Consider the following 21,943-nt stretch of genomic DNA (forward strand, 5'->3'; position numbering starts at 1 on the left):
ATAATGAAAAAGAATCCCAACCCCAAAACCAAAAGTGGTTTTCAGACAAATTCACACATGCAAATGCACAGGTACAAAGATGTCCCTAAGCTCCACTCTAACACAAAAGTTCAACTTATTTATGCTACCATGGAATCTAGGTACAAGGAATTTAGCCTCATCCACACTCTTATCATCCTTTACTAAAAAAAATACTCCACACTAAACCCAATTTATACTATTTCTGGTTTCTTTAATGTGATGCTGAGGCTTGGACAAAGGCTTGGACAAAACTCCCAGAAACATAAAGCATGAAATGAATGCTTATCCCTGTCTACGCTTAATCTCCAGCTTTTGCCCTGACCTAGCCTCTGCAGACAAGAAATACAAATAGCGCTCCTCCACCTAATTTGACAATCAAAGGCTTTGCATCTTCAGCTTCCTATAGTGTCTTTTAATGTTCAGATTTTCTCTAAATCAATACAAGTGCTTTTTGATCCTCACCTGATATTAGATTATAAAGGACATTCTCTGATCTATGGCTACACCCACTGTACACCTGCTTTGTATGCAATACATTTCCAACGATGATTAAAACACAAAACATCAGTGAAATGTCTTCAACAATCAAGAAAAGCCAGTTGTACATAAATAAACATCAAGCGTCTGATGAGAGACATGATGTAGAAATTTATCTCTAGGGCACAACTTGAAGTTTGAAAGCCCACTTGAGCTGAGCCCAAATCTGGAGATGGACATGTTACTTCACTATGCACTGGGCAATAGCAAAGACAAAACCTGAGTTTATTTAGTACTTGCTGTAATTACAGATACCCTGTTGTCTGTAGTGCTGAGCAGTGCATGAAGCAGCGTAGCTACCTCTGTCAACGGTAACAAACATTTCAATTAACAGACCTGTCACGCGATGCATCTGTACAAACTGCTGTGGACTGGGCCCAGACTCACCTATGAGAGAGGGTGGGTTTCATGGAGCTCATAGAGTTCATGGGGGGTTGCATGGGTAGCTTCCCTGGAGGATCGTTCTGCCGGCTTTTCTGGTGGCGAAGCAGCAAGAGCCGTCCCAGCTCCTCACACCAGGATGAAAGCAGTGCTGTGCAAACAGAACAAACAACAGTGAGCACACATCTGAAGGACCTACACAACCGAGTGCAGGTGAGAGCCACTGAAACAGGAGTCACAGTCTGAACAGACAAACCCCAGGAGTGAAAAGCTTGTCCACGAACCACCTCTCACATTATTATCCTATCAAACTGAGTCTGTAATTGCCCTACACTACCATTACAAAGTTTTTACACAAGTTACAAACATTCTGTACAGCCCAGGAGACATGAGAGGACTTGTTTGAGCTGAGCAGCATAGACACGAAAACATGGGACGCAAGGACATGGGACTGCTGAAAAAAGATGCAGAAGAATTCATTTCACACTAATAGAAACATAACAAAAACATAGAGAAGACATCATTTACAGAGGGGAGAAAAGAACTCTTTTCTGTTTAGTTGTTTTTTTGCAAAAGATTAATTGGAGAGAAACCCATGTGCAGGAATTAATTTCCAAAACTGCTATGAGCTACCAGTCTTGAATAGATAAACAGGAGAATGATGCATGGATACAAAAGTTAGGCACTTAAATCTATATTTGACCCAGCACAACCCCTAAATGTGAATCTCCATTATGTGCCTAATCTTGTAGTCAATGAGGGTAATTCCGTGCTTATAGGAAAATCACGCTTATGAACTATGAAGATGCAGAGATTTCTCAGAGGGAAGCAAAGCTTGCAACTCCTTCTGAAGACATGAAAGGGGTCATTTTCCCTGAAAACGTGGCCTCTCCCGTATGCACCCACACTCAGAAAAGACCAGGTCCTGTCACAGAAACCACCTACTCTGCAAGTAAGCAGAGCCCCAGAAAGTGACTGTGGGTGAAACCTGGCTCCCATGAGTGCACCCAGCCAAGACACCCCACTGAAGCCTCCAGCAACACCTGACTGAGCCTCAAAGCTGCCTATTTAATTCCAGCATCAGAAGTGGCACCAGTAAAAAGTCAGCCAGGTATGATGACACAGTCAGGAGTTCGACTGGAACAAAGTGCAGACTAATTGAAAAATCCTGCAGTTGAAGAAAATGTTCTCAAGTGGAAGTGCTTGGGGTTTTTTCTTCTTTAAAGGATCCTTTACAAAACCCTCAGAACAAGAAAATGCTTCATGTTTAATTTTTAACTAAGTGCCTTCCTGAGGTGTTATGAACCGAACACAAATCAACAGATTGCACAAGTAGGTGAGAACCAGAAGACTACTCAAAACCCAAGCTGCCACAGCGGTTTAGCGGGGAAGAGCTCTAGATGTAATTTTAGGCTTGCTTGTTTAAAAGAGAGAAGTGCAGAACTCTCTAAAATTGAGGCTTCTATTTTCATTTCTTAATTTTCTAATGGTTGTCTTTTCACTTAATAACATAAACATAAGCAGTAGCAAACTATCATTTCCAGGTACACCACCTCCTTTTTCCAGTAGCTACTCACAGGTACTGTTCACACATACTTAGAACAAATTCCAAAGAGACTAATCATAAAGTCGTATTTGTAGGGGAGAAAAAGGGAACCTGCTTTACAAAAAACACCCACAAATATGATTTTTCAGTACAAGAAAAAATTGGATTTTCTCAAGTTAAATGGCCACACAAGAAAAATACGTAGAGCCTGGACCATTCCTGTGAATTAGTCACACATTTGGACAAAGAAGAGGTAGCAATTTTATTGCATTTATCAAGCGGAAGGTCAAGAGCGGTGTTCAGGGAGGCATTTTAGAGCTCTGCTGTGACAAAAAGGGGACACCATTTCTTTATGTAACTAAATATGGTCACTCGAAAATTGTCAGCCTCACATGTAGCCTACAAAAAGCATTCCCCGGAGCTCTGTGAAATGTTCCAGCAACGTGTGTCAGTCTAAGCTGCTTCTCTATTAGCCAAGGAATCTGTCAACAAGCATTTGATCAAATTATACTCACCTTTTATCCCTGGCATATCATTACTAATGTGCCAGTGACAAAGGCCCCCCTCCCCCTTTTCCAGCCGCCTGGAGATACAAATTCCTGCCTCACAGGGTTTCTTCCCCTGCACCACAGCCACTTGAGCGCAGGGAAATAGGAACAAAGTGTTCTGCCGAACACTTAAGGCAGCCGTCGCAGAGTAATAGTGGATGCTGAGCACTTTCACAGCCGAGTGTAATTACTACGAAATCATCCATCTTAGACGAGGCTATGATGGGAGAAGGGAGTTGCTCCTTCTGCACACCTATGTGCACTTGACAAGCAAGATAAAAAGCAACAACCCAATGGATCTGAGGGCATGAATCTGCAAACAAAAAGCCAAACCCTCCTGGAAAAAAAAGGAAAGTGACTCCCAGAAAAGAATTATGCCAATGAGATACCATTGCTTTGTTGAGCTGGAGATAAGAAAACATCTTAATGAGTTATTATTACCAGTATCCAGTAAGCACATTTATAAAGGTGAAACATAAACTGCCAAAGAACAAAGAGGTCCTCAAGATAAGCTGGACGGTTTCATTCTGTGAGTTAAGTGGAGAGGACTCATGTTTTTAGAAAGTAGAGACTGCAGCTAAAAATCCTAGCAAATTTACTCATCCCTATCACAGCACTCATTATGGAGAGGTTCAACCTTTCCTCCCCCGGGACATTTCGACTCATGTACCATGTATAATAATCTCTCTCTTCCCTGCGTTGGTGCTTGTGCATGGAATGAAAACAAAGCTGTTTGTAGCCACCTTAGGAGTTACCAGTTCCCCTCTATCCTGTTCAGCAGAAGCAAGAACCCTCTAAAGGAGTCTGCTCTCCCCTGCTGGAAAATACAGGGTGGCCTCCCTTTCTCTCCTGCTTCATCCACCTCCACTGCTCTGCTCTCTGCTTGGTAAGATGAATATATACCCCGCCAACACACATCTGGTACAGCTGGCTTCTGGAGAACATCACTTCCTGGGCTATTCAAGCAAGATGAAACAAACTCAAAATGAATTTACAGATTACACTATTCATCTTTAGTGTACTTAGTTACTGCTTTTTATGCTGACAGTATTAGGCGTATCTCAACTCATTTACACTCAAAGCACGAGAAATTCAGTATCATACTATAATGAACAGATAAAGCAGGAAGCACAAAGGACAGCTACAGATGGTGCCAACAGTCAGTCTCACCCTCTCATAGCACAGCCAAGCAGCTGCTTTTTCTCCCCCTCCGCCCCTCCTCCTTGTACAACAGGAGCACAGATTTTGCAGATGGACCATCCACACCGTCTCTCGCAGCCTCTTGCTGCAGCAGTTTAATGATCAGATTTAAATCGTGTTCCTCTGCTGCATTGCTACAATGTCCCTTGCATACAATGATGTGGCTTTCCTGCTTAAGTTGAACTCAACTGTTGCAATGAGGGTAAAGGAAGAACCTTTAAATGGGCAAACCCCCCCATGCAGCCCTTTATGCAGCCCAGGTGTAAAATACAACCTGGCTAATACATCGAAATTGACATTTTCAATCCCTGTTCAGTCACAGAGGGCTCTGCCAGCTCATGCCAAAAGATGCATAATAATGGCAATCAAATGACGTACTGACAGTTTAAGTGTATTCACACATTTATTTGGCTTAGAGGGACGCACTCTGGGATGATTGGTGCAGTATTTGACCTACTTTTCTCCATTTGTAAAACCTGTATCATTCTTAATGGGATTGCATTTTACTTTTAGCATTGATCTATTTTCATAGGAATAAATCGATACTGATTTGCTAATGACGACTGCGTTAAGAAACCAACGTAGAAATGAGCAGCCTCGGCTTTCACGTTTGTGAAAAGTAGAAACACTGACTTAAAAATAAGAGAAATTTCAATTACAACTAGCCCAAGGGGTTTCCCTAAGGAAGCAAGACAAAAAAAATCCACTCAGAGATATTCAGCTTGCTGCTATCCAGTCCCATTTTTGTTTCTCCATTCTCTGAAGAGGACCGGACATGGCAAGAGTGTCTCAGCACAGAATGTGACTGACCTCTTTTTAAAATACTCATAAATACTCCCACACACCCAGAGTTGGCCACACTTTATGTCCTGGATGCCTCCAATGGTTTTAAATGCTTTCACTGAATAAATCATAAGACATCGCAATGTGTCCACACTGGGATCCTGGGGACAAGGAGGAGAAAGAAGGCTGGAAGGCAAAGATTTTTTTTTTTTTCCCTTCAGCCCGAGTCACATTTCAAGCATTTTTCTGAAACCACAGAGCTAAGTCTTGCTTGAAAGAGAAAGGAAGCAATTGTTATTTAATCCCCTGTCTCTAGGAGGCAAGTCTTTAAGAACATGCCAAATATCACAAGATTTGCGACACAATTATTAGGACCGGCCACATCCCCTGGTACTGTTCCTTTCCTCTAAGGGCCCTTTTGTGCTGAGAACCTGCCAGGCAGTACAGAAACAAAAGCCTCCACTGCCCACTCTGTGGCACCTTCCCATCCCTCATAGCCATGAGTGCCCATCGCCCAGCAGTAGCATCACAACTGCTTTGTAAACGCTGGGCCCTTCCATTAAGAAAACCAAGGAGCTCGAGCTGGGGGATATCATGGATCAAGCCCAGGCTGCCCACACCACTCACTACTTCTTGACAACAAATGATGCTGGCATACCTGCAAATGTTACATGATGGATGCTGACAATGCAGCTCAAAGGACATTTTATAGCCATGGCACTGAACATCGGTACAGCCTGTTACAGCCCTTTTCTGGCCAGGGACCAGAAAGGAGAAAGAAAATAGGGTGCGTGATCAATGCTACCCCATAGATTCACTAATGCATTTTATTAGCTGCATCCACAGCAGCTCTGAGAGCTGCAATCCCATAACTGACTGGTTTCACTCAGCACGGTGCAAAGTGCCACAGTAAGCACCTCCGAGTGCACGAGCCACTCGGCTCCCTAGAAAGCAAAATACAGAGAAGCATAGTGCTAATCTATTTACCTATTATGATACCCTAGTATTAGTTACAGCTTATCACCTCAGTAAATCGCTGCCTCTTGTTAGGGAACGTGCTTAAAGGTGCAGCAAACTGCTATTTACAGGCAGACACTATATTTACAGCCACAAAGACAGGTGAGGAGGGGATAGGACAACAGCTCAGTAATTTCAATGCCTTCTGCTTCCCAGGAGACTCTGGAAGAGCACAATAGGATTACAGCTTCCTTGCTGCAGTTAAGCTGCAGTAGATAGTTCAATAGGCAGACTGGCAGACCCGTATTTCTTATTCGCTGCAATGAAAATACTAGGAAAAAAGGAGGAGTTTGATTTGGAGAACTATCTGTTCAGCACCATCTCGCTAGTTTGGTTTCATGCCTCATAAGGAAATGCATTTGGCTGAAAAGATATTTACAGCATAAGTAAGAAAATACATAATTTTTCATCAATCATATCCATTAATTTTATATTGCCTTTAGAAACAAAATCATATCTTTTACATGGAGAATTCTAGATAAGCAGAATACAGAGCTACTTTCCTCTGTATAGAATGCAATCTAAATACAGTTTTCATAAAACATCCAGTGAGGTAATTTGGTGAGGAGGGAAGGAGCAGAGCAATGAGAAGCAAAGGAGAGAAGAGGAAATAACTATTGTCTTGGTTATTTAGGAGAGTTATTCTTTTTACACAGAAAAATGGAGACTATATCATGTTTGGAAAATACATTGAAAATGTTAACTACCTAATGCTCAATGTGCTAACAGTATTAGAAAAACAATGTCAGTTGCATTAAAAGGATGGAATCTCTGCTTACAATTTTGTGAAACTGAAAATTGGATGTTTTCCTTGTGTTTTAAAAACCACCTTGCTTTTAAAGAGCTAGGAAATGCAGAAAGAGGGAGAAACCAGCCACCCCAAATTATTTGGAGGATTGATTTTCCTGCAGCTCTCCTCCTCACCCACTCCAGCAGAGCCTGGCAATGGCTACCTAACCTGTGGGTCAGGGCAGGAAAGCAATGCCACAAAGGAAACAGGATGTAACTATCCATTAGAAGAGATTCAGAGTCCATGTGTTTGTCCCTCCTCTTCAGTCCTTTCCAGGTACCTCTACATGCCCTAACCTTGCAACTTCTGGGCCCCACCCCTGTCATTACACAAGCTTCTGCTCAGTGTCTGCCTCAATGCTGAGAGCGCAAAAGGAGTACATACAAAGCCAATTACAGAGCAGAAGTATTAATTTCTCACCAGTCTGGCTGTTCAACACGGACTGCCAGCAGTTCCCAGGGAGTCCACCCCTCCTCCCAGGCCTACGTCTCTGGCTGCCAGCACTTGCCCACTTTGCACAGAGAAGCCCATGGCAGAGCCAGTGCTTATTCCCAGGTGTTTGCTTCCACCTCATCCTGGGAGGTTTACACCTTTTGTGGAGCAGCTGAGGACTGTAACTGCTGTTCTCCATCAGGTGAAATCAGTGATGTTAGCTTAAACAGTCCAAGCAAACAAGTTGGATTAAACGGACTGATTTTATCCAAAAAGTACCAACACAAACCTGCTCCACTAGTAGAGTAGTGAGAAGTACCACCTCCAAACTCACAGAGATTTAAAAAGTGTTAGTCCCAGCAACCTCACAGCAAACCGCATGGAACTGAATTCCCCAGCAGAGCCAATGTGGCAGCTGTCTCAAACCCTGCTCTGGGAGGCATGAACTGCCCTGCTAATCACAACAGGAACACAAAGTCAAGAGCCACGGCTCAGCATTGTGAAACACGGTATAATACACATTTCTACCTCTAATATCCAAGTTATGTCCTTTATCTCTAATGCCTCCTTCATTACTATATCTACACCTGTGTCCTGCAGAAATTTCCAGCTTCGCTCCAGTAGGATCTATCATGCAGTTATGTATTATTAAAAAACAAAAAAACACACAGGTTTGTAGGAAAATAGATAACACAGGGAATGCCTGAATGTTATATCACATAACTAACAAAGGTTTTATTCAATAAAACCCTTTCTGCAAACCAGAGAGTTATCTAGCATGTGCTTTCAAGACTGCTGCGTGAGAGTGGCACCATGTACCAAGTCTTGTCTTGAATATGGGTTCAGCTTGCCTTGGCATATTTTCAGCTCCTCACAAATATCTCTCAGGACACATATATATAGGCTTCCCCAAAAGCTCTTGCCAGCTACGTGTTGAAGACATGTATTTGAATACCGCTATCCTTACCCTGTGACTTCAGTGGAACTGGGATTCCCTAATTTCCTTCTACACTTACCAAAACTTGGCAGAGCATCTTACCAGATTCACTACATTAACTTTGAAGTAATACATTACAAAACATAGGAACAATGGCTCAATTTGGCAAGCACAAAACACTCTGCACAGATCCAGATAAAATACGTAAGCACCTCATTTAGGGTTAAGCTCTACCCAAGCTGCTACATCTAAAAACATGGTCCATTACATAAAGAGAAGACAAAGCTGGTGAAAGGCACGAGCAAGTGAATCTTGAATAAGGCTTTCCAAAGGAAATGCACTCCAATAGCATTAGACTGCCTGTTTTCCTACTCATCCAATTATTGGTTTCACTGCTTAGATTTCAAACAACAGTGTCTTTCATTACTGCTGTAAGCTTTTATTTTGTAATGTCAGTTCTAGTCATTAACAGATTTCACATATGACAGGCATCTAAAAAATGGAACTGACACACTTGAACCCATCTTTGGCTACAGTCAGACCAGTGACCTATAGGTGAGAGGCTCAGTTTCACTTAATCCATCCTTAGCCCTCCAATTACTACTGTAAACAACTCCTGAGCTAACACCACCACTGACATCCAAAAGTGCTAGGAAGAAACCCAACAGATGAATTTAACGAGAGTTTGAACACAGGGAAGCCATGCACACCCAGGGTGACAATGGAAGTCTGGAAAAGGGAAAATCTAGTGTCTGTCATTAAAAAAAGAAAGGAATAAATGTAAAATTGGAGGTCCTATCATGGAAAAATAACCCAAATTATTCAAAAAGACCAAGAGGAAAGTAAAAAATGAGTAACAACCAAAATGGATTTGTCAGGAACAAATCACGCCACACTTCTGTACCTTCTTTACATTAGCAGACAATAGACCTTGAGCATAGGTTAGTTTGATTTTAGCGAGGCTTCAGAGCTGCTTTGTGTGACATTCTTACAAATGAACAAGGGAAATAAGGTCTAGCTGATTACAACACAAAATGGCTGGAAACTTAAGCTTACCAAACTATTAAACCAGCAGTCACTACGAGAAACAAGCTTTATCAGATGGGGTTTTGCAGGAGTTTGCCCCGGGTCTGAAACTACTGAACGATTCATTTTCAGATATTCACGATGCAGATGGATAAAGGGCTAGAACATGTTCTGGGTCAATTTACAGATGGCACAAGCTGGAAAGAAGCATCAGTTCACTGCAGAAATCTGTTCCTTTCTTTCTACCCCACCACAATGTACAACCACAGAAGGCAGAAAAAAGTCATCAGAATGATTAAGAAAAAAGACTGCATGAATTAGGGATTTTGGTGGGTCTAGTTTGAGCCTTTTTTGTTTTTTAGAAGAGGAAAGACTGACAGCAGTACTCTGATTTACTGAGTAACAAAGCGTTAACCACACCCACAGCAGAAACATCAATATATAAAGAGATAAAACCCCCACAGGTTAGATATTAGGAGCATCCTAATGCTCCTTAATACCCTAGGGGGTAAGTTGAGGAATTTCCATGAATGGAGATGCAGAGGAAAGGGCAGATAAAGATCCAGGGAGAAATGATTCTTCAGGCAAGGGGGCATGGCATAGATGACTTCTTGAAGTCTTTTACGATCAAACGAAATCTGTGATTGTGAACAGAGGAATTTCAAACAGTCTGCATTGGAAAAGTATTTAAATCTAGCTTGTATTCATAATTATTCCAAAAAGACATCTCAGCTACAGTGTGGGGAGCTCCTGCAGAGACTCCTGAAGTGGCCATCCAGCTATACAGCTTGCTGGCTGAGTTTTAAAGATGAAACAAACTGAGAGCAGGTGATGTGCTGAAGGTCACTCCATTTGTGACAGAACAAGTCCCAGAACAGAGAGGATCATACACCTTCCTCTCTCTGCAAGGAAAAACCACAACCACCACATCAAGGGGTTACTGCTCTGTGCCCGCAGTCTCTGTGCCTGCCATGGAACATTTTCAAACAACAACTGTAAAACATCTGGAGAGGCTTTCAAGGAGGGAACAAAAAATTACAAAAACCACACAACCAAAATTTATAGCAGAAACGTGTTTCCAAAGTTAACATTGCACAGCCAGAACTCAGAAGGACCAAAAGCTATTTTAGGATCTTTTGCTTCTTGGTTCTGCATTCTTGCTCTTTGCTTTAATTTTATATTATTTTATATTTTTATAGGAAAATAATGTTTTATCAGGTGTCCCCAATTTTTTTATTTTTATATGATTAGCGTAATACAAACTTTGCCAACTTCTTTAGAACTGCTGAAGGAAAAAAGTGTTAGTTTTCAAAGCTGGGGGTTCCAGGACCATTTTTCATACTATACAAACTTTGTACTTGAACAGAACTAAGCTGAAAGCACTCTAACCCTATCATTCCATCTCATTCTTCATTCTGAAAGAAAAATTACAACTACATAAAATAATCCCTATGTGCTGAAAATGAAAACAGTTAAGGACATCAGGAAAGAAAAACTCAGCCTACAGCAGTTTTAAACTTAATCTGATTTCTGTTCAAACAATACAGGGCAGACAGATGTGAGCACACACTGCAGTTTCAAGGCAGTGATGTTTCCCATCTCACTGCCCAGTTAATGAGTTAGTTTTTTAAAAGAGTCATTACTTCTTTTTCCCCTTTGTGTCCCACCAGCTCCACAAACCTTGTCATCTTCCTTTACTATCAACCTGCTCTGCTCCTCTGATACCAATCACCTTTTCTTGAGAACTGCCTAATTAATTAACATTCAATTAATATCCCAAAGTCAAATGCCAAATAATTGTTCCCAAGCTGCACTGGGAACTTGGTAACTAATCTGAGCAAGAGAAGGGCTTCTGTATCCTCAAAGTTCCACTTTTTCTAGTTGTGTCCATTGGGCTAATGGACGTTTCTCATCTCAAACACCGTTGTATTAAAGGAGCAGACTTTGTGAGCCATGGATGCTCCTGTTAAGGCATTCCAATACCCTCTAACACTCCACACGCACCATGTTTATTTTATTTATTACCAATAAAGCCAAAATGCAAATCATCTATGCTCTGTTACAATGAGGGCCACATAGAAAACGGAAGTTGGTGTAAACTAAGAAACATCTAAATAACCCTACCCTGATGTTCAGATTATTTTAGTTGTAGTTTCATGATACAAAGTGTTCAGAAGCAATACTGTCTTCAGGTAGCCCTATCTTCTGCTGTCAGTGCCCGTGCCCTGATGTAGCTTGTATGCTCCCAGCTATGCTGAAGCATTTCTTTTTATGACTACCCTGTAAACCTGACTAGGTTTTTTCTTCTCTTTCTTCCTTTTTAATGTTTTGGGGTTTTTTTTTGTTTGTTTGTTTTTGGTTTTTTTCTTTTCTTTTCCTCTTTTTTTTTTTTTTTTTTTTAATTTGGTTTTCTGTTTCTCCCTCAGGTAGATGAAATCCTTGCTGTGGCTGAGAGTCTTGCCCCAGCAGTAAGGCTGTGGCACTGTGCAGAGGTGGAAATCAGGCAGCTGTTCCTTTGCACAGGCAGTACCTGAAGACAGGGCTCCAGTGGACACATACACACCTCAGTGCAATCAGCTGAGCTACAAGCACACACACGGAGGTTTGGAACAAGAGACTTTTATTTAAAAACCTAACTATGAACATTAGTTTCAGACAGATTAGAAACTGCTGTTTCCTTGTCTTCAGGGGAATGTTTATCATTCTACATAGGTAGAAATAGGTTATCTATGGAATAGGGGAGAGGTATAAAAATGAACGTGGCTAATTGCTTTTTACAAGCACCTAGGGAAGAAGCCAGTAGTAATCACAGCCCAGACTGATTTTTCAATACCTTTCTTTTCTCTCTCTGAAAACAAAAAAAAACTGGGGAAGAGGGAAAGGGTTGTTTGTGACTCCCTCATCTTATGGACGTTTGCAGAAGAGCAGCCTGACTAAATTCTCATCTGGCCCCCTCTCCCTGCACACAAGTGCTATAATTTCAGGACTGGAGTGCTACAAGATAATGCCATCACTGCTCTTGCCATCTATAAATAACTACATTTGGATCTAGCCGAGTCACGTGGAAAAGCTGGCCAGCGACACGTACATGTGTGTGAGCATGCCTTTGGAAACCCAAATAATTCTAATAATCTTGCATGAAATAAGCTTTAGCTTTCCAAATTTAGCTCTAGCACATGCATTCACTGTGGTTCGCAGAGGACTGCTGTTATTTTTTTTTTCCCAGCACTGTTCTTCCCTTGGAAGCTGCTGACTAGGGCATTAGTGGGGTATTGTGCAAAACCGTATCATGTGCTGCTGCGCAGACAGACTGCTCGGAGAGGCAGACAAGAATCAATTCCTCAGGCAGCTTCGCTAACCCTCCCGCCCCTCTCATTGACATCTTATCTCAGCCACTGAAAAGGCGAATGGGCCCGGGCGCGGCAGCCGAGGGAGCGGTGGGCGGGTGAGAACGCCAGCCAGACAGCACAGCGTGGATGCCACACGCTGGAACAGTTTCCCGATCTTGCGCCGAACTGCAGCATGAGTCTTCCCAGCCTCCTGTGAATAGATCGGGCGGAGGACTGGGACGACAGAGGAAGTAATACAGTCTTAATGACACGCGGAACCAGATTTTAGCACCAATTTTCTACAGCAAATCTGTCAGAGCAGTGCAAAAGGATGATTCAAAACCTAAAAAAAAAAATAAATAAATTTGGATGATTAAACAACCCCGCAGCATTAGTAGCAAACACAAAGGGGAAACGATTTCAAATGAGTTGTATTCAACTCCTCGGGGCATTTTCTGGGGAAATGACTAGAATACAACCCTACATGACCAACAGAGCCTACAGTTTATCCAAGACTGCAATACCCACAAAACATTATGAGGGGTAAGAACATAATTTTCAGAAGCTAAACCTGAAGGGATCATGTACTAAGGAGAAGAGAAAGGAAGAGGGAGGGGCAGCAAGGGACCCAGAGGATTTCCCAAGACTTCAAGGCCCCAGAGTGTTTCACAGGGGCAGGGATTCTGTTTCACTGCCTGTAGAAAAGCAGCAGTTTATAAAAAAGCACTGAGCAAACATCGTATCTAAATAGCAACCACATCTATTTCTTTCATGTTCCCAGAACATCTGGATAAGAAGAATCAAAATGGACATCAGAACATCAAATATTACAGTAAAACACACAGTAAGATGCTATCCAAGCAGATGGAAAATAAAATTCTCCGTTCTTGATCAGAACCATTTTGGATTAGCTCCTGTTCCTACTGAAGTTGGTGGAAAATACTATAAACAATTTTAGTGGTAGGGAGGCTCAATCTCTTACATTATATTTACACAACCTCTACCAATATGATCTTTTCTTTTTTAATACACCATTTTAAGTGTATGTTACAAAACACAACTTCTCCTTTATACATTGATAAGTACTTTTATGTTAGTCTAGGAGTGTCAAAACCAAGAGAAATTAGAGCAAAAGATCAGATAATATGTTAAAGATAAGATTTCTGAAAGGTTACAGAAGTGCATTTACTGCATAGAGACTGTGCCTGGCTACTTACTGTCTGGGGACTATATAAATTTCCTTTCACAAACACATAAGAACTAGCTCCTTCCACAACTTGAAAGAAGTCCAATAAAAGTTCAAAACCAAGACGGCATGGGCAAAAATTTCCCAGGGATTCTAACCCAGGAATGTTTTCTGGAAGGAGCTGGTTACTTGAAGGGCTTGAAATAAAGAACAAGTTTGCAGTTAGGAAATTTTCTCTAAGGGGAACAGACTGTGGTAATTTTGAAAACATGAGGGTGGAGGAAGAGATGAGGAGAACCCTCAAGAGCAACAGAAACCCAGGGAACAGGGACAAAGGGAACAAGGAACGGACCTGAGGGTGCTGTGTGTTTAACGAAAAGGGAGAATGGGTAAACTACCTGGGCTCCAAGAAGGTGGGATTTTATCATGTACTCCCACCTCCCCCTCATACTTCTGGTCCTGCATTTTAGTCTGAGAACAAGTATCTACTACATTTTCCTCCTGATTAGAGCCTCTCCAAGTAAGAGAGCCCCTCAAAAGCTAAAATGTCCAAATTTGGCCCAATTCAAATAATATCTTTATGCAATACCCGATCTAGTCTTGTCTACTGCAATATAAAACAATCTGCATTAGCAACCTGCAGTTTGGTGCTATGAAAACTAGAAACTACAGCATTTCAAAATTTCACATGCAGTTGAGAATATCTCATTTGTTCTCTCTAGGATTTCATATTGACTGTTAAGATCAATTCAGGATACCAGTTCCAGTTTTAATGGCTGTCAAGAAGGAAAAAAAAAAAAAAACCAACAAAAAAACAATAAAAGAAAGAAAAGAAAAAAAAAAGAAAAAAAAGGCAGGCGGTGCAGCTTGACTGTGGCCAAAAGAAAATGGTAAAAAACCTGATTTTTTAACTTCCTACACAACATAGTCGTTCTCCCTCTGTCTTCTGAGTCATATCTGTTCATGTTACTAAGAAAGCCCCACAGAGCCAATATCGCTAGGGAAGAACAAGATGTATTTTCCACAAGACTGTCAGCTGATTCCAGCTGCTGCAAAACCTTTATTTTCAGAAATTATAGAAGATGCAGAAAAACACTGTGAATTTCAGGTTCCAGCTACTATAATTCATGAACCAGGGATATTTAGTGTGGAAAGGTAACAGCAGACATTGTCTGCCTGTCTCACAAGATAACTCTTGAAGGATGGCATTGTGTTTCCCTCAGAGAATAAATTTATACAGTACTTACAGTCATTAGGCCAGAAATATTGTTGACATTTCCAGAATGACCACAAAAGTCTTATGTGTCAACACTAATACAAAACATTTTAAAGATAGCAATAATAATTACAAAAGGAGAATAGGACAGAATATTTCCAAATTGCAAAATGCTTTTTAGAGGCAGGATTCACTTCTAAAAATACACACACCTTAGTAACTGTCTGTAACAATTCTATTGTAACATTATCCTAAATCAGATGTTTTTCTAATGCAGACTTGAACACTACCAAGTGATCAAGACCATGCAGTCTAAAAGATATACATGTAAACAAAGCACTTCTTTTATCTGCAAGCCGCTGATAAACACTAGCTAATCCTCACCTAATCCTGTGAAGAGAACATCATCCTAGCTTCACAAAGAGGGAATCTAAGGTAGTGAACTAATCCTTTGGGGAAAACACTCAGGTTAGAATGCCAGAGAGACTAGTTATTGTCTGAAGTTACAGTGAAAATGCATCTAGTTGCTGCCAGGGTGAGGGACACTGAGGCTACTGACTGGTGGGTCTGTGTGACAATTTCTGTCCCTTCTGACACATTTTTGCTGCCAAGACTATCCCCACTCCCTGAGGGACTTTTCAGGATAAATGATGACAAAAAGACCGAGAAGGAGAGAATGGGTTTGGACATCAACTTAGAAACAGGATTTTCACATTCATAGACCAGGGTCTTGAAAGGAGAGAGGAACTGCTCTGGAGCAGGATAATGCCAGTCATTAAGGACATACATTCACAGTCATCCATGGCATCCTGAGGAGGAGAGGATCAATACACTCAGCATCAGATGTGGGATTAAAGGCTCTTTTCCTAGCCTGGATGCAGACCACTAGACCATGCTAATCTGACAGGAGGAGTTCCTGCAAGGCAGCTGAAAAAACCAGCACAGATTCATGTAGCAGAAAATAAAACAGGGATTCTAAAAACTCATTGCAAATTCTTGCCCAAGTAAATGCACTACTGAGTGCTAGAGCATAAACAGTAGCAAAGTGGCAAAGGCTAAAAATCTTCCTTTTTAAGTGGACTTCCATGCACATGTATGTGCTGAGAACATGCTCGACTGCAGCCAGTTTGACACCTGGAGCAATGACTGCAGCACCAGTCCAGCAACCTGCGTCAGATCATTAAATACAGAAAAGAGGGTTCAAAGCTGAAACCTGCGATCAAGCAATCAAAGCTTTAAAGTGAAATAGTCTAGTTCACTGCAGTATTTATAAAAGGTAGTATCTCAAAGCCTTCATGGAGTACAGACTAAGCCCCTGCTATTACAGACTGGAATAAACTAATAGAGAAGGTACATTTGAGGAAGCCTTGTAAAGCAAAAATGTATTTCATCCTGTAGAAATCTAGGAATCAAAAAGGATAGCAGAACACAACATGGGTAAGCCAAAATGAACAGCTTTGTAAGATAAAAGGGATGCATTAAAAGAGGTATAAAGACTTCATAAGCGAAAACTGGAAGAATGTTACATGACTTACAGCAAACATTACTATATGTATCATGATGAAACAAATGACAACCTTCTATCAGACAGGTTCCTGACTAACAAGTTTCTGCAGACAGATACTGATTTAAAAAAACAACCAGCAAAACCCACAACCTGGACCCCTGTGCATTAAGGTGAGGGAGAAAGTAGATAAAAGTACAGGCACTGTACTAATGAGAGGTGACAACAGGGCAATTAACAAAGACAGTTGTAATCTCTTGCAACTGATACTGCTGAGTTCCAGACATTCTATGACTAAAGTCATAAGGTCTTTACTAGAGATCTCTTTTAGTAAAGATGAGAAACTGCAGTGGATCTAACCAATGGTCTCCTGAGTTCACAGAGTATTTTCATCTATCCTAGGCAATGGAAAAAGCATTTCCCATGTGCTTATTTCATCAGATGCACCTTACAGGGGTCAGAAAAGCCCCTTCCAGTGTTTGGACAGGCAACATCAGCTCAGAAACTTAAGATCAAATAATAATCTTCTACACATGTAGAACTGAAAACACAGCAATCTCAATCCTAACGTATGTGCAGGCAAGTTAATTATATAATTATTTATATATAAAGTCATTAACTCCCAATTCTAAACAAAGCTTTAAAATACAGGAAACATTCCTGTTTTAGACAGGACCACCCAGCAGTGTCTCACTGGACACCGGAGTCTTTCAGTGTTTTTGACCAATTTGATGATACACTGGAATTTATTTTTTTTTTAATTCTTTGGGAACTTGCATTTGATCCAGATAAAAACTGGCTATCTAATTATCACTACTATTATTACAGAGAAGCACAAGTGGCATAGATATCCATTAGATAAGTGTAACTGAAGTGCAAAAAAAGCAGCATTAAGTAGTAAGGTGAAAGAACTAAAGTATAAATCTGCTCCACTCTTTGGAGCAGAGACTGTCTCTTCAAAGATATTTGCACAGTGCTTAGCACGACGGGCATTCTGATTTAGATATGAGCACTAACCAAATAGTAATAGCTAATAACAGCAAATACCTTAACCTCAATAAAACAGCTCCTCTGTACCTGGCTTTAAAGTAATGGTGGAAAGAAGGAGGATCATACACAAACCTGCCTAATGAAATATTAAGAGTGATAGTGCCTAAATCTGGTGAAATCATATAGCATTCTAAATTACTATCAAAAATATTATGTTATCATGTGCTGGCTCACAATTTGCACCATGGGGACTCAGCAGTTCTGCATTTAGCTTATTCAATTTAAATCTCCATATTAAGGAATGCTTTGGCTATTAATAGTAAAGTACACTCAGAACAAGGCAGAAGAATCCAGTGACAATGGCTACAAGAAAAAGATTAGCTGCTTGATACCCTGCTTAAGACATGGTACATACATCTGGATAAACCAAGGACTTAATCAAAAAAATGTGCAAGAAATATAAGAGTAAACACAAGAAAGGATGGATCAGTAAGTGAGGGCATGATTCCCATGCACGAAAAACCCAGACAGGAATGGACACAAAATGTAGGAGGGCACTCTTTAACTTGTGTTTGGAAACAGAACACAAGACATACCAGACCTGCAGATTGGCTCGGGAGAGAAGAGCAGAAAAGGGAAGGAAAAGTGGGTGAAAAATGGGGGTGAGTGGGCAGTGGGAACTGAAACAGTTTTATGTTTTATGAGCTGTCCCATTATTCCCCTGCACACCTGCCATGTCCCAGTTTAGGAACCCCTTGTCTACCAAGGACCAGAAAGAAATGAGCTTTCAACAGGCCCTGGGACAGGAGGACGCTCAATTCCCAAACCTGCTAACTGCTGCAGGAGGCTGCAGGCTGAAGAAAGGCTTGGATCAACTCAGGAGGGAATGTAACAATTTGGAACATTAACTGCCCGACTCCTAGGATTTTATTTTAGTTAGACCATGGTATTTTTACATGTGTAGAAGTTACCTATGGTGATTTCTTCTGACAAAGAATAATTACATTGGGTTGTTTTGATGATTTACAATTAACCCAAATTTTCAGTTATAAACAAATTCAAATCTAACTGGTGATGACTGAACTTTAGAAGATTTATGTATAAAAACACAAAACCACTTTGGATACTTGGCCAAAAGCTGATGATACAAGCCTTCTTCTCCCCTTATTCTAAGCAGTTACTGTAGTTCAGAAAGCAAGTGGACCACATTTAGATTTAACTTACACTTCAGTAACTGTAAGTCAAGCCAGAACACAGACATACCACAGACATACCCGAGCTAACCCTTAGTGCCTGTGTAAGAATACCAGCCACAGCCTCTCTGTGTGCACACTTCTAACCAGTTAGCTCAAGGAGAGAACAGGGAACTGATGGAATAAATGGCATCACAAATATTTAATCTTCAAAGGAAAACCTGAAATGTTGTTTCATGTTATTCAAGTAAATTCCAACATCTCTATTGCTTACAATACGGTTTCAGATATTACAGCTTGCTTGTACTAGAAAAATTAACTATGAAGAACAAAAAAAAAAATCCTATAACTGAACACTTAGGCTGTGGACTACTCCACTACTTATAAATTAGTATTCAATTTCACACAGTTACAGTAAAATATCACATCCTTTTGACAGCAGAACATGCAGATGTCCTGACAGGCACCAGAGGACAAGGGATCTGAAAGGGTAAATGCTGTGATTTTTCTGATAGATATAGTATGCATATGAAATCTAAAGCATTATGACTAGACACTGATAATATGACCACTTTCTGTTTTCAATGTGAATTGTAATAGCTCCCAAAGAGCTCTGGTGCTGCCTGGGTATTGCCTGCTCAGCTGGTAAGTCGAGCCGGCGCCTGAACATGCTGGTTAGTAGTCAAAGCTGGGAGCAGTTCAAACATGGTCAGCCACGAGGAGGTCTTCTGAGATTTTCTCTTCTACAGCCAAGGAGATCCCTTGTGAGTACTTGCAAACCACAGTTATTCAGCTGCGTATCAACTCAGCCAACTCTGTGTAGATTTTTTTTTTTAATGGCAAAAGAATCTTGATGACTTTGCTACTCAAAGGCCACCATCTTGCCAAATGGGAAACACTCTATCTAGAAGGAAAAGGTCAACAGATTTTTTTTTTTTTATAAACAGCCTAGCCTGCTCTCTGAAATACATATATAGATTTATATAAATACATATACCCACAAATTACAACATATGGTAATATTGCCACCACTCCTCACCAGTATGCCAAAACCAGACTGATTTTATTCCCCATGGGCTTTTCCTGCCTAGTGCAATCACTTATTGACCAGCCTAGTTCACAGAAACCAGCAGGGCCAGAGATCTTGAGCATCTCCCCACCCACTGAAGCCCAGTGCCCTTAGCTGGGCACCAACAACAGTTCCTGGATGTTACAGCACATCAGGCTGAAAGTCACACATCCCATCCCCTGCCAAGGGGAACAAGGTCAGTGTCTCATTTGAAAGGGAGTATCAAACTGTTGCCCCAAGTCAAGGGACATCTGACTATGAAGCTTTAGCACTGTTAGTCTGCTAGTGATCTTCCCTTAGTACTTGACAAGTAACCCAGAGAAGAGGTGGGACCATATTAAGCATCCAAGTACAGATCCTAAACTTACAGCTGTTAAAACAAGAATGTAATTTCCCAAGCACTTTTAATAGCAGTGCTAGCTTACAACCTTTCAGTACACTCTGCTCCTCCCAGCACTTGCTCCCACATCCATGACCAGCATAACTGCAGAGACCCACTGACCAGAGATTTTCTTTTTTACTTCTGCCAGTGATGCCACCAAAGGATACTTTGTAAACCAAAGAGATAATTCTTAAAGTCAAGCACAAGAGGGGTCTCTTAATTTTAATATTTTTTTAAAGTTGCCTCAACTTGCTGAAATGCAATTTTCACTTTTAACAAGCTATTACAATTTTTCATGAGACATCTTTTCATTTTTACAGCTCCAAAAACCGGACTTTACAATGCAGATGTCTTGAGAAATGATCAGTAAAGCTTGTAACATTCATTTGTTTTAATAGCTATTAGAACACCCTGTAGTTAAAAACAGATTACATCAGAAGTCTTCTATAAAGGCCAGTAAATTCTGTCATCTCATTAGATTTTACTGCACATGTGTTCCTAAAGTCAAAAATAACGAATTCTCACAAAACCTGCAACAAAATTGGTTTATTCTCACATGAAAGCCAGGTAGGCTAAACCACAAAGACATCAATTCATATCTGGAATAAGTTGTAAGATGAAACAACCAAAGCCAAGCAAGATGATACCCTAAACTAGATCTCCACTGGCCTCAGAAGTTAAAGTTAACATATTTCAAATTGATTTTTCAAAACAGGTTCTGAGGTCGCAGAGGTCCATATACTCATAAGAGATGAGCATGTGTATTACATTAATGCTCTTAATTCAGGATGAAACTGTAATTTCATAGCATTATTTACAAGGTGCAGTAAAAAGTAAATAATAACAGTCTGAAATCCAAATTTGATTCAGCTTCTGACTTTCTCTGCAAGCATGAGGCAATTCTCAGTGGAAAGATGAAAAGCTGGACCACAAAATTTCTGCTAGAAGAGAGACACTCCCTGCTTGAACGGCTCAATAGAGCCTTGCTGCCCAGAAAGATGATCTGCAATACAGTTACAGTCAAGGCTAACTGGACACTTCATGTTTGACTCAGATCACTTTCAGGCTACCTATCATTATATTTTTAAAATAATAAAAATAAAGAGAATAAGTACAGAAAGTGTGCTTTGGAGAAAGGCCAGTTGTAGCAAAAGTTGCTTTGTCTGTGAGTCCAAAAGTACAGCCTCACTCACTCACAAGAGAAACTATTCATGGGCAGAAAGAACACTGCATAATTTGTAGGTCTTTGCAGGGTTCCCCCCTCTCAGCCCCAAGACTCCCTTTTCCTAGAAACAGCATGAGCCAGACAGAGCTTTTTGCCCCCCTACCAGTCTTGAATATTTTAGGTCTTGTATGAGTGAATCGTAAAGAGCTGTGACACAAAGTTCAGTTTAACCAACTGCCAAACAGGAAAGCACTCATTACTCGTTTAAAAGCATTCTTTGTGCAAATGACTACAGTACAGCATGATGAATTAAAAAAAAAAAAAAAACCAAAAAAAAACCTCACACAGGCAACATGACCGGAGTCCATCTACCCAGTACAGTGCAAACAGCAGGCAGACAATACTGTCTCCTTTATCTGCTTTCTCAAACTGACCTTGTTGATTATGATGCCCTGTACCATATTTATAAAAACAAAGCACAGGGGCAGACAGCTGACTTGCACTAGACTGTCAGCAAAAACCCCCTGCTTTTACTTTGCCTGCAAGGCTTTTATTGCTGACATGAAATTTGAGTCTTATGAACAAGATATTTGAAAAGCTTGTTCAAGGAGAGGTGCAGCAATTAGTATTTGTTAATATGGGCAGTTACAGCACCAGACGAGAGCTCCATGAGTTTCATTTACCATGTGCC

At 40.8% G+C, this 21,943-nt stretch overlaps 1 protein-coding gene across 7 annotated transcripts in view; it reads right to left on the bottom strand.

Annotated features, from left to right (window-relative positions):
* ZMIZ1 (zinc finger MIZ-type containing 1) overlaps window positions 1-21,943 on the bottom strand; it is a 348,247-nt gene that overhangs the window by 50,639 nt on the left and 275,665 nt on the right. For all 7 annotated transcript variants that reach the window (XM_027720707.2, XM_039380994.1, XM_027720705.2 and 4 more), the window contains one exon: window positions 946-1,090. In XM_027720707.2, the coding sequence (XP_027576508.1) occupies window positions 946-1,090 (145 nt within the window). The remainder of the gene's footprint in view (window positions 1-945; window positions 1,091-21,943) is intronic.

This window comes from Pipra filicauda, unplaced genomic scaffold (genome assembly GCF_003945595.2).
Source record: "Pipra filicauda isolate LSUMZ 115617 unplaced genomic scaffold, ASM394559v2 scaffold210_size2929891_pilon, whole genome shotgun sequence".
NCBI classification, from domain to species: Eukaryota; Metazoa; Chordata; class Aves; order Passeriformes; family Pipridae; genus Pipra; species Pipra filicauda.